Source organism: Tamandua tetradactyla, chromosome 2, assembly GCF_023851605.1.
Source record: "Tamandua tetradactyla isolate mTamTet1 chromosome 2, mTamTet1.pri, whole genome shotgun sequence".
NCBI lineage: Eukaryota > Metazoa > Chordata > Mammalia > Pilosa > Myrmecophagidae > Tamandua > Tamandua tetradactyla.
In genome coordinates, this window is record NC_135328.1 from 11291346 (window position 1) to 11304598 (window position 13253).

The 13253-nt window shown below is 36.2% G+C and overlaps 1 protein-coding gene across 10 annotated transcripts in view; it reads right to left on the reverse strand.

Annotated features, from left to right (window-relative positions):
* SPIN1 (spindlin 1) overlaps positions 1-13253 on the reverse strand; it is a 102986-nt gene that overhangs the window by 19709 nt on the left and 70024 nt on the right. For 8 of the 10 annotated variants that reach the window (XM_077139573.1, XM_077139561.1, XM_077139582.1 and 5 more), the window contains one exon: positions 3756-3804. In XM_077139573.1, coding sequence (XP_076995688.1) covers positions 3756-3804 — 49 coding nt within the window. Of the gene's footprint in view, positions 1-2751; positions 3001-3755; positions 3805-13253 lie in introns of those variants that run through there. The other 2 variants (XM_077139575.1, XM_077139578.1) reach the window with 2 other exon arrangements.

The following is a 13253-nucleotide window of genomic DNA, read 5'->3' on the forward strand; positions in this document are numbered from 1 at the left end:
AAGAGCTCTCCATGCAGTGTCAACGAAAGTAAATGGTCAGTTACACAGCATCACAACTATCTCTAAATGCTATTATTTTGTGTACTAATTTCCACACAACTTGACTGTGTCCCTAAGATATTACTTCCAGTAACAGAATGCTTTTACATGTAACAATAACTTGGAGAGCTCATTCAAAGATATTAAGTCTTACCCCCACAAATTCTGATTAGCAGGTCTAGAGAGGAACCAAAAACTTTCCAACAAACTCTCAAGTGATGTGGATATTGTTGACCCATGGGCCACACCTCAGGTAGCACTGATTTAGACCAAAAACTAACTTCTGCATATCCATGTTGCGAAAAGGGTCAAGTGTGACATATATGTATTTTGCTCAACACTTCAAACAAAATTCTGAAGAGTACCATTCTAATTATTTTGTTGTCAAGGGAGGAAAAGCCTGGGTTGAACAACTCCTCAGTAGCCTAAATTGGCAATTATTCCTCACCAGCATTTAAATGTCTTCTTTTGAAAGTCAATATGTAAAGACCCCACACCTCTTAAATTTTCAACCATCAGAATATCACTATGAACTAGCAGCTGCCTGTCATACTATGCACCTTGTTGTATAAATTAATCACTGATGCCCTTTACTATTCTATTTGTAACTTTGATGTATAAAAGTTTACTGTCTCAACAGCTTTTAGAAGAAAAAATTAGTTAAATCAAAATGATACTTTTGTCATATGCATTCTCTGAGAATACCGGAGATTTCCATGACAGATTCTCCAAAGCATCACATACTTTCACTGGCATGAATAACAGTTTATGTACACTGATTAAAAACTATTACATGTTTTGACAAATTCAAGATTGCAAAATCACTGTTGCATTTAGAGGCATGTTCTAACTTGCATGCATATGCCTGAGATGCTCCATTTTTCCAGACATGAACTAACAAACCATATGTTTCAGTAAATATGGTAAGGTAGTTTAATAATGTGTTCTAGAATCAGTGTCCTGTTTTTGAATCCTAGCTCAATCACTTATTAGTTGTAGGACCTTGTCTCCCTGTGCATTAGTTTCTTCATCTATAAAAAAGGGCTCATGGTTCCTACTTCACAGGTTTATCATGAAAACTAAATGAGACTTTACCATGAAATTACGATGATTATGTGTACAATATTATTTGTTAATGAATAGCATTTGTGTTTATAAAATACAAGAAACATCTCTGGAAATGGATCTATACAGTGATCAGTAGAGGTTGATCCACTTTCTGGTCTAGTGAGAAATATACTAAAGTACAAGTTAGCCCTTTCAAGAGTACCTTTAAATGGAAATCTGCTCACTATTCAAATCAGAAAACAAAACAGATTTACATTTAAAGCTAAAACAAACAATCCCTGGTAACTAAACTAAATTCATCCTAGACTCTTCTCCTCCCCTAATTGTACTTTCAATGCAGAAACATTTCCCAAACAACTTCAAAGAAAGACCAGAAAAAAGGCTTGACAACAAAGAACAGCACACTGCCCCACACACAGAAATCACTTAAATTTATTTTTATTTACTTAAAAACAACAACAAAAGCTCACTTCCTATGTAAAGGCAAATATAACACCATTTCTGTATATGGAAACTTCTGTTTCTACTTCTTTCCCCCTCTATTCATTTTCAAATTTGAATACTGAAAAAAGAATATTAAAAAAATAGGAACATGAGGAAAAGTAGGATTTAAAGCTTTTCCTTTTATTTTAACTTCTCCTTTTGCTACACAGTAACACATTTAAGGCGTCTAGTTCTTCAGTCTCCTGTTACAAAGCACTTCCCACAGCACTGGACATACGGGATAGAACCTTTTAGCTGGCATACCTATCAACATTTTAAAATGTTAACAATTATGTTTTCATTTCTCATTTTTAGGAAAAGAGTACAACCAGTTCATCAAACCTGTGAGCAATAAATACTGCTTAGGAGGAAAGACATGAAATCTTTCTTGTACAAGGTACCACTATGAGGCCCATTACTCAAATCCATGAATGCCTCTAATCCTAAGAAAACAAACTTTTAATAATAGCTATCTGCAAATACATAAGGATGGATAAACAGGACGCACATTAGCATTCTGAAGTCTTTCATTTTAACCTAATTGGCAAAAATTTGTTTTGAGTGTACTGCTTTAGTTTTGGCATATTAATACTGCCCTCCTACCCCTGGATTTAAGTTTTTATCATTACCTAATATTTATGGCTTATATTTCTATTTTTATTATTACCTTCTGTTTATGGCAAGAGATGGTTTACCACTTATGGTCATAATATGGTAATGGGTACAGATATATTATGTAAGTTATTAGGTCACTGGATAGGGCAAAACTGTGAGGATGGCAGGCAAATGAATGAAATCTGAAATATACTCCATTAAATCTCAGGGATACAAGGGTATACTTAGTTTACCTTCACATTTTTTCTTTCTGGGTCATTTCTTAAACTGAGTATTAGAAATATTTACATTATATATCCATGTATTCATTTAAACAGAAGAGCTTTGAAAAGGACACATACTGGAGAGGCAACCTTTACCAGGAGCTTGGTCTCGGGGTTGGGGTTGGGAAACTTGCCTGAACTCAACTGTTAGGACTTTAGAGCAAGGTAACCTGTCTGGGTTTCAGTTTAGTCCTGTCAGTGTACTCACCTTCTCAGCATGGAGCCCTTCTTACAAATTAATTTTTATGGAAAAAACTTTAAAAAAACAAAAATGTGGTCTCACCTCTATCCTACCTTGTCTTCAATTAAGGCATGTAAGGGCATTCCAAGGAGTGAGTGAAATGCCTCAGCAAACACTGGGCTGGGTGATTGCAGCACCTGTGACTGTGATCAAGCATTAAGCCCCATATGTTTATAAGAATGTGAGAAATCCACTTGCAATTGCCTCTGGTGCTTGAGGAGAAGTTACAGGGCTACACTGGAGAGCTGTTTTTCATGGTCATCCTTCCTCAGATGACAAGAGCACCTATTCCTGTAAGTTGTTATGAAGTTAAGGGAATCATCTTTAAAGGACTTAAACTTCTGGCTCAGAAGAAACATTACATAATTTAAGATAATGTCCTGATACTCTTTCTGGATCAAACTATGCCAGGCAAAAAAAAGATTTCAGAGAAAAAAAGAGTGACTTTGTATTTTAGTCTAGTGCCTACTGAATGTAGGATTTTAACACATATTTGTCACTTTAAATGCGTGACATTTAGTTAGTTTTTGACATAAATATGCTTTCTGTAATTACAAGCTTTTCATTCATTTAAAAATGTTATAAAGCAGGGAGTGCCAGGCAGAGTACTGGACAGGTCCTCCCAGCAGGGATGGTCTGTGTCCTTAAGAAGCCTCCAACCTAAGATAGAGGAAAGGAACACTGCCTGTCATGACTGTGCAAGCTTCCCAAGGAGGGAAGGTAAAAGTTATTTATTCATGATGTGCTGCTTGCTACTCTCCTGACAACTGGTATTTAATTCCATCAGGACAGGCTTAACTCCCAGGCTTTTAAAGACTAAAGGAATATTCAGGTGCACTTTTAAGCCTGGGCTATATAAAAGAAGGGACCAGACAGGGAATATGATTACTACCACTACCTACACCCACACATAGCGTGGAGGCTATGTGACACCCCTCCTCCTATGTGCTAAGGAGCCCCTCACCGACAGGACACAGGTGGTGGGCTTGTATCCTTGGAAATGAAGGGACACAGCATTTCGAAAAACAAGGTGCAGAATTGCTTACTTGTGGGAAGTCCTTTTCTTCATCATATTTGCAGACACACCAGCATGTCCTATAAGAGAGGTGAATATACAGTCAATGAAAACTGAATAAAAATACTTTAGAACGAGGAAAAATTAATTTCTGAACAACTCCTACATAAAGCACTAAATGAAAATAAACTGTTAGTCAAATGTAAGAAAACCACTTGCTTATTTAGCCTTTACAAAGAAGATATGAGGGATCATGGGAAAATAAAAAGGCAACGATGACAGCCTTGTCATCTCTCCAAATCAACCATAAAAACCCAGAGCAACTAAGACAACAAAACTGAAATCCGATGGACAAAAACTACAACAAAAACGGGTGACAATTTGAGTCATAAAGTACTAAATGGTACAGAGTTTGTCTTTCTGCCACAAACAACAACTAGAAACTGGACTAAATAAATAAAACACCTGGTTTCAGACACTGGGAAAACAGGCACTATAGGCCCAGGGCACCTGAGAGCAGGGTTCAAACCAGACCCTGCATTCACTAACTTCAAGCCTGAAGGCAGTTTCTCTATAAGGCTAATGAGAACTGAGAGCAGTTTTGCTAAGTTTTGCTTAGCTGAGAGTGAGCCTGAAGTTGGGAGGGTGAGGATGAAAGTTGTTTAAACCTCAGACAGCCAGAGTAGAGAAATTTCTTTGAATGCCTGGGGCAATCAATAAAAATTGCCAAAATGGGTGATGCCTTTGTCAGAAAGCTAAAGGAGCCTAGAGGGGAGTTACTCTAGACCTGCCCTAACAACAACAATAAAAAGAATGCCAACAAAATTCCAACTCTCAAAAACTCAACACTTCAAACGTCCAAAATCTCATCAAAAATTACAAAAACATAAAAAACACAGATTGTAACACCATAATGAAGAGGATTATAACTCAAATGATAAAATTAGTAGGCAAAGACCTTAAAAAAGCTATAATACATACGTGCAGATATTTAAAGGAAAACACAAACACTGAAAATTTTAAAATGGAAAATAAAGAAAAAAAACAAACAAAAACTGCTGGAAAAATACATGATGCGAAATGAACAATTCACTGGATATGACTAACAGATTGGGCCCTGCAGAAAAGAAGATCAATAAACTTGAAAGACACAGGAATACAAACTATCCAAAATGTAGCACAAAGACTAAACATTGGGGAAAAAATGAGCAGAACCTGGACGCCCAGGTGAGGAGAGAAGGGGTGGGTGGAGAGAAAGCATCTGAAGAAAGAATGGCAGAGAGGTTTTCCAGATTTGATACAAAGAACATTATACCCAGGCACTTCCCCAATCCAATTTCTGAAAACTATTAATAAACAGAAAACTCTAATAACTAAAAAACAGAAAACACATTAAATATAGGGAAACAAAGGTATGACTACACCAGAGCTCTTGTCAAAAACCAGGAAACAGTGAACTGAAATCTTCAAGGCACTGCTTGAAAAAACTGTCAATTTAGAACACTATAAGCAGGATTACCAGCAAAAAGATCTTTCAAAACAGAGCAAGAGCAACAGTTATATTAAGCATAAACTGTCTAAAATAATCTAACAAAAACTATAAAATGAGAAGGGCCAATCACTGATATCAAAGCAATTAACTTTAAGACAAAGAGTATGCCAGGGAACAAGAACATGGGTCAGTTAATCAAGAAAACATAATCTTATATGTGTATAAACCTACAGAGCATCAAAAACGCATGAAGCAAAAACTGACAGAAACGAAAACAAGAAGTAGATATACCATAATTATACTTAGGAGATTTCAACTGTCCTTTCTCAGTCATCAATGTAACGTAGATAGAAAATTTTTAAAAAATGGAGAAGACATGAACTTCACTAACAACCGACTAGGTGACATTTATAGAACATAACATCCAATAATGGCACAATACAAAATATTTCTCAAATTCACAGGGAACATTTATCCAGAAAGACCATATCAGAGTTATTAGAAATAAAGAATCCATACTTGGAAATTACTCAAGTATTTGAAAATTAATCTCCTAAAACCCCATGGTTCAGAGACAAAAATCATAAAAGAAATTTTAAATTATTAAAAAATTCTGAACTGCATAAAAATTAAAACACAAAATCTGTGAGATACAGCAAAAGCAGTATTACTATATAGAGTTTAACAGTTACTTATCTGTCTCTATAAAACTTGTCAAGTGTCCACACCCCACCCAAAGTCCCTACAAAGTTGGCTTCTCCATTCAGGGGAGTATGGCAGGAACAGAACCTGCTATATAACAGTCAAGGAAAGGTAAGTCACTTAATCTAATAATCATTTATTCTTAAATATGAATGGACAAACAACAACCAATAGCCAAAATTCTTTAAAAAAAACTGCATAAATATGACTGAGAAAGACCACAACCAGTAGTATCATCTATAAAATGATCAAAGAACTAAAAAAATTAAAAGAATTTGTATCATCAAGGAAACTGAAGCTACAGGAACAAGAGGCTATGAAAACGGAAAACAAGAGGTCTTTAGAGATACCATATCTGTCAACTCTTCCGTAAATCTAAAATTATTTTGAAATAAATAGGCTTTTAAAAATTAACCCAGACTCATTCCTTCATCATCAACCCTGGGTTAGAAGAGCAAATAACTAGCACCTTCAAACCTAAGATAAAACGATAATTCTGAACACTGAGCTCCATATTTGGCTAAATGACAAATGGAAGGCAAAGACATTTCCATACATTTCAAGGCTCAAATTTTAAAGGCTCAAAGACTTCTACTAAAGCATACCCTTCAGGAAATAAAAGGGGGGGAAATAGCATAAAAACATAATAAGATCCAAGAAACCATACCAAACCTAGGAGCGCAGAAATTCCAGCATGACTTCTGTTAAGCAGGTTAGGATAACCTGTACAGACAGAAGCCAGAGACTCATGGAAAAATGTCTCCAAGGTGATGCCATACAACAGAATGCGTAAGATGAATAATAACCTATATCACAAACACAAGGTTAATAACTCTAAAATAAAAATATTTTGCCAATCAGATGTTCATTTGACTTAATTTCATTTGCCTGCTCAATAGTGAGGCTGAGCTTCTTTTCATAAGTTTACTGGATACTGTGGTTTCTTTTAAAAATTACTTTTTATACCCTTCTACCCATTTTCTTTTGGACTTTTTGTCTTTCTTTTTGCTTTTTAGGAGACTTCATATATTCTAGATACAATCCTTTGTTGATGTGTATTGCATATACATTCTTAAAAGACACATGAGAAGAACATTATTGTTTGTGATAACAAAAAGCTGTCAATAGAAATCATTCCATTCTACATATGCAATCAGTAATTCTTAACATCGTCACATAGATGCATGATCATCATTTCTTAGTACATTTGCATCGATTTAGGAAAAGAACTAGCAAAACAACAGAAAAAGATATAGAATGTTAATATAGAGAAAAAATAAAAATAATAATAAAAAAAAGAAAAGGAAAAAGAAAAAAAACAAAAGACACAAACAAACAAACAAACCAAAAAAAAGCTGTCAATAAAGTTTATGCCCTTCAATAAAATGAGTCAAATCTGATCATACAATGAATAAAACAGTTTGAATGAACTATCAACAAAGAAAAATCACAAAAACAATGACAAGCAAAAAAAGCAAGCTGTGAACTATGTTCAGCACATCATTTCTTTAAATTAAAATATATTAGCAATACAATATATGCAATAAAAGTATAAAAGTGATACACTCAACTATAGAATACAGCTAATTTGGGTACAGGACAAAGGGAAATAGGGCGGTGTGCTGGTTTAGAACTGTTATGTACCTCAGAAAAGCTATGTTCTTTTAATCCAATCTTGTGGGGCAGGCCTATTGTTGAGCGGGACCTTTTGATTAGGTTGTTTCCATGAAGATGTGATACTTCCCACTGCAGGTGGGTCTTAATCTGCTTGCTGGAGCCCTTTATGAGGGAGACATTCTGGAGAAAGTATGGACACTTGGGAGACAGAAAATGCCTTAGTAGACACTAACCTAAGAGATAAAATCCAGAGTTTGTCCCAGAGAAATCAAGACAGGACCCACAGATGTTTAGAAAGAGAAATGCTCAAGAAATGCTAAGAGAAGACCCGCAGGACACAGAGGGAAAGCCACTGGTATCAGAAACTAAAGGCAACGAACCAGGAGCAAGGATGCCACCACATGCCTTCCCAGCTGAATGAGGCGTTTCAGATGCTGGTGGCCTTTCTTTAGAGTCCAGGCATCATCTTGTTGATACCTTAATTTGGACATTTTCATGACCTTAGAACTGTAAATCTGTAACCTAATAAATTCCCTTTGTAAAAGACACAGAACTGCAGAAGAGCTCAGAAATCAGTAGGACCAGGTTCCTAAAAGAGAGAAATGTGGCAGATGCCAAAAAGAGGACAACTGTTTTAGAATCTGTGTAAAGAGCAGGAAAAAACTACGTCATCCCTCTCCCACCTCATACTGACCAACCATTAACCTATTCCAAAGAAATTTCTATAGTTTCTGCAGAAATTTTAGTCAAGGCTTGAGAACTAGACACCATAGGCACAAAGAAGCACAGGAATGAAGCTTGGTGCTGAAACTGTAGGGATTATGTGAAAGTCTGCACAAAAAATGGCAAGCTCCCCTTCCTATGAAACCCTTTGGCCATCACCCAGCAAGAAGTATGAAAACCACCCCTGGGGACAACATTCACAACTACTGAATCCCCAACAGTTACGAGAAGTCCACCAGGCAACAAGGTGTACTTGCACACACATGGGTTCCAATTAAGAAATATAATTCATTCCTTCAAGGTTACTATTTGCACTTATTAGAACTTTAAAATGCTGACTGAAATTTTAAAAAGTGTTATGGTTAGAAAATAAAGCTAATAAACTCCTAAGGGCGGCATATGACAGAAATGAAAATTGGAGAGAAAATTAAAAAAAAAAAAAAAAAAGAAAAAGAAAAGCCAACCTAATAGGTCTAACATACAACTAGCATGCATTCCAGAGAAGAGAGAAAACAGAATAAAGGCCATCACCAAGGAACAATGCAAGAATATTGCACACAATTAAAGGATGAAGCCAAGTATCAAAGAAGCATGAACAATTATGAAAAAGACACCAAAATATGTTATCACAAAGTTTTAGAACATATAAAAAGATAATTTTAAAAGTCCCCAGAGAAGAGGAAATTAACCATCAGACAACAGAAAGGATAAAATATGAAAATGGTAGCAACTTCCCTGAATAGCATCACTGGAACATCACAGACAATAGAGTCATGACTTCAAAATTCTGAGTGAAAAGTATTTCAAACCTGAACCTTTCACCCAGCCAATGGATTACACATGATGGTAGAAAAAAGACAATTTCAATGAAGATCTTAAAAAATTTTATCTTCTAGGTATCATTTTGAAAATTATAGAAAATTTTAAACATGCATAAAAGTAGAGAGAATAATTTTTATATTTGTATATGTCACCATATATTCCATTTATACCTTTAACAACCAATTCATTCACTGTAAGCGCATGGAAATTTCTTTAATATGAATATGCCTCAGCAAAACCAGAGTACACACTAAAAAATGGGTACCTTATGGGACCCAGGAAACAGATATTTCTAGGATTACAGTATTGCAGCATATCTAATCGGCAGATTAAGAAAAGACAGAAGGTGGCAAAAAAAATGTTTCCAAAAAAAACACGGAACAGATGGAATATCTATCACATATGACTGTGCAGGAAATTATACTGAGAGGAGTTTTACAAACTGTTGGAGGTTATGAGGCTTCAAATTTAAAAGAAATTAAAGTAAACATAAAAATATTTAAAACAATCATTATATTCTAGGTTAAACAAAATGTTATTAAGACCCCCACCACACCCCCCGCGCCGCCCAACGTGGGACATGACTCTCAGGGGTGTAAATCTCCCTGGAAACGTGGGACAGAACTTCTGGGATGAGCTGGGGGCCCAGGATTGAGAAAGCCCTCTTGACGAAAACAGGGAAGAAAGAAATGAGAAAAAATATGACAGGAGGTTATCTTAACGGTTATTCTTTCGGATTGTATAGTTAACCCATTTTAGTTTATGGTATATTGGAGTGACTAAAGAGAAGTAGCCAAAACCATTGAGCTGTGTCCAGTAGCCTTGATTCTTGAAGACAACTGTATAACTATGTAGCTTTTACTATGCGACCTTATGTCTGATGTTCCTTTTATTCAGGGTATAGACAGATGAGTAATAAAAGAAGGATAAAAATAAATAAATAATGGGGGGGGAATAAAGGGTAAAAAATTGGACAGACTGAAATACTGGTGGGTCAATGAGAGGGAGGAGTAAGGGGTATGGGACGAATAAGTTTTTCTTTTCCTTTCTTTTTCTAGAGTGATGCAAATGTTCTAAAAATGATCATGATGATGAATACACAAGTATATGATGATACCTTGAGCCACTGATTGTATACCATGTATGGACTGTATGTGTGTGAAGATTTCTCACTAAAAATACACATTAAAGCAAAAAAAAGTCAACACTCAAAACTTCTGGGTAGACCAAGAGAGAAATTCATATACCCATATTACTTACAAATTATGAACACAAAATTCAGAATGAGTTAAATGTTACCAGAATGAGTTAAGTAGGAGCACCTATTTTTTTTGTTGTAAGCCTTTTAACATTACTTGATATTTTTTAAAACATTTTTGCTTTAGTCTCACACATTCAGTTAAAGTTTTAAAATATGAATCACCATTTATTTTCAACACCCTGCAGTATTAACATTCCTTTCTTTTTCCTCATGTTTTAAATTTGTACATTTAGTCACTATCATTATAATCCAATTTAGTCAATAGATTATATACCATCTCAGTCTTTACTGTCTATCTTGCCTTCTATTTCGTTTGTGTCCCCATCATATTTTCAACTATGATTTTATTATTTTCAATAAAATAACTTGAATTAAAAAAAAAAGATACAAAATAAATATAACAAGTTAGGATTTGTTAGAGTGTTAAGTCTATGAATATCTAGTATTATCATTCCTTATACCTATCAGTATCATTAAAGTATGTCATAAATTTTTTTAAAAGAATAAAGAAAGAAGATGGTGGTTTAGTGAGGTGAAATTTAGTTCATCCTCCAGAGCAGCTAGTAAATAGCTACGAACAGTACAGAACAACTTTTGGGGCCACATAAGTGACTAGACACACAGCATACACCAGCCTAGACCAAGTGGACCAGCTGAGACCCCACACAGAACTGTAAGTCCCCCAGAAGGCTGGCACCCCTTCCCCACAGTTGCAGCACGCTAGTTCCCTGAGGGTAAAGGAAACAGACTTTACTAGCAGCAAGGGTTGAGTTCAACCAAGCTCCAAGTGCAGAATTAATTAACAAATTCTGACAACTAAAAATAAGCCCCCAGGACAGATAAACCTGGAATAAGCATTAAAGGTACTAGAACTTTCTGTACCTACAGAGAAGAGGTGGGGCTGATTGAAAAAAAAACAAAACAAAACAGTTTTTTGAGTCGGACAGCACAACATACTAGAAAAGGGCTGGGCCCTAAAAGGGGGGGCATACAGAGCCTGGAGATACACAGAGCCACGGACCACCTTAACCTTTTCATTGACAAATGAGAGGAGCAGGGGTCCTGCTCTGAAAAGGCTTTTTTTTTTGCTTTATTTCTACTACTTAACAGCTCATTAGATAGAACTGGAAGCCTTCTCAGGCCCCAGCATTGCCCCAGACAAGGGCAAAAGCTTGTCTAAGAGATAAAGTAACCAGTCAGGTGAAAGGAGTTAATTCCTAAAGTGTGTATTTTCCCCAAGACAAAGGTGGGGCCCAGCTCAAGTGGAATGCCTTCAAGGAACTCAGGCCCCAGGGACTGGAAAACTGAACCAATTCAGGCCAGTTTACAACCTCTCCTCTGTCTCAACCGCGCCCCTGCAGGGAGAGTCTGCTGAAGTTAAAGGCAGCACATTACATTACTCTAGTGGGAAGCTACAGGCTAACAAGCGCCATATGTTGGGCAGCATAGGAAAAGCAGAGTCCAGAGGTTTCATTGGAAAGTCCGGGTCTCACTCTCAGGGGAAACTGATGCTGGCTACTCTTTCCTCCTGAGAGGAGGCCAGTCCAGTCTGGGAAAACCTGAAAGCAATCAGGCAAGAAAATCCTAGGTAAAAGAGTGAAAACAATCTCCAGAATAAACTAATTAAGGAAATCAAATGATTAGCTGCCAGCAAAAAATGAGTCATACTAGGAAAATCGAAGATATGGACCAGTCAAAAGAACAAACCAACAATTCAAATGAGATACAGAAACCAACAATTCAAATGAGATACAGGAGTTGAAACAACTAATTGAGGATGTTCGAACAGATGTGGAAAATTGCCTGGGATTTCCTGGAGACAGAGAAAGAAAATGGACACAGCACTAGATGAAGAAAAATAAGACACAGTAGAAAAGTGGGGTCAGGGGATTCAAGTCTTCATTGAGACAAGAGCCACAAACAGCCTTATTACAACATATTTATTCTTTAGATCAACAGAAAGTAAAGTTGTATTTTAACCAAGAATTCTCTAAGTTTTTTCTGCATACTGCATAGGTAAGCACTTAATGTTTAAACCAAGTTCTCATAACACAAAAATATTTTAAACATCTCATCGGGAACTGCAGGGACAACAGTTTCAGACTGTGACATAAACTTTCTTAAGAACCTTGCCTCAGTGGTCTGCTCACTTGTCTGATAAGCACAGCATGCCAATGCTTTGAGTTTTTGATTCATAGCCAACTTACTGAGTCTCCACCACTAGCTGCCAACAGAAAATGTCATCAAAAATCAAACCAACGAGCTGAAGGAGGATATAAAGAGGATACTGAGTGAACAAAAAGAAGAAATAGAAACTTTAAAAAAGCAAATCACAGAACTTACAGAAATGAAAGGCATAGCAGTATAGATGAAAAAAAAAACAATGGAAACCTACAACAGATTTGAAGAGACAGAAGAAAGGATTAGTAAACTAGAGGACTGGACATCTGAAATCTGAAACACAAAAGAAACCATAAGGAAGAGAAAGGAAAAATATGAGCAGGGTCTCAGGGAATTTAGTGACAACATGCAGTGCATGAATATATGTGTACTAGATGTCCCAGAAGGAGAAGAGAAGGGAAAAGGAGGAGAAAGACTAATGGAGGAAACAGTCACTGAAAATTTCCCATCCCTCATGAAAGACACAAAATTACACATCCAAGAAGTACAGCATACCACAAACAGAATAGATCCAGACAGACATACAGCAAGACACTTACTAATCAGACTGTCAGATGATGAAGAGAAAGAAAATTTTGAAAGCAGCAAGAGTAAAGCAATATATCACATATAAGGGAAGGCCAATAAGACCAAGTGTGGATTTTTCAGCAGAAACCATGGAGGCGAAAAGGCAGTGGTATGATATATTTAAGATTCTAAAAGAGAAATTGCCAACCAAGAATTCTATATCC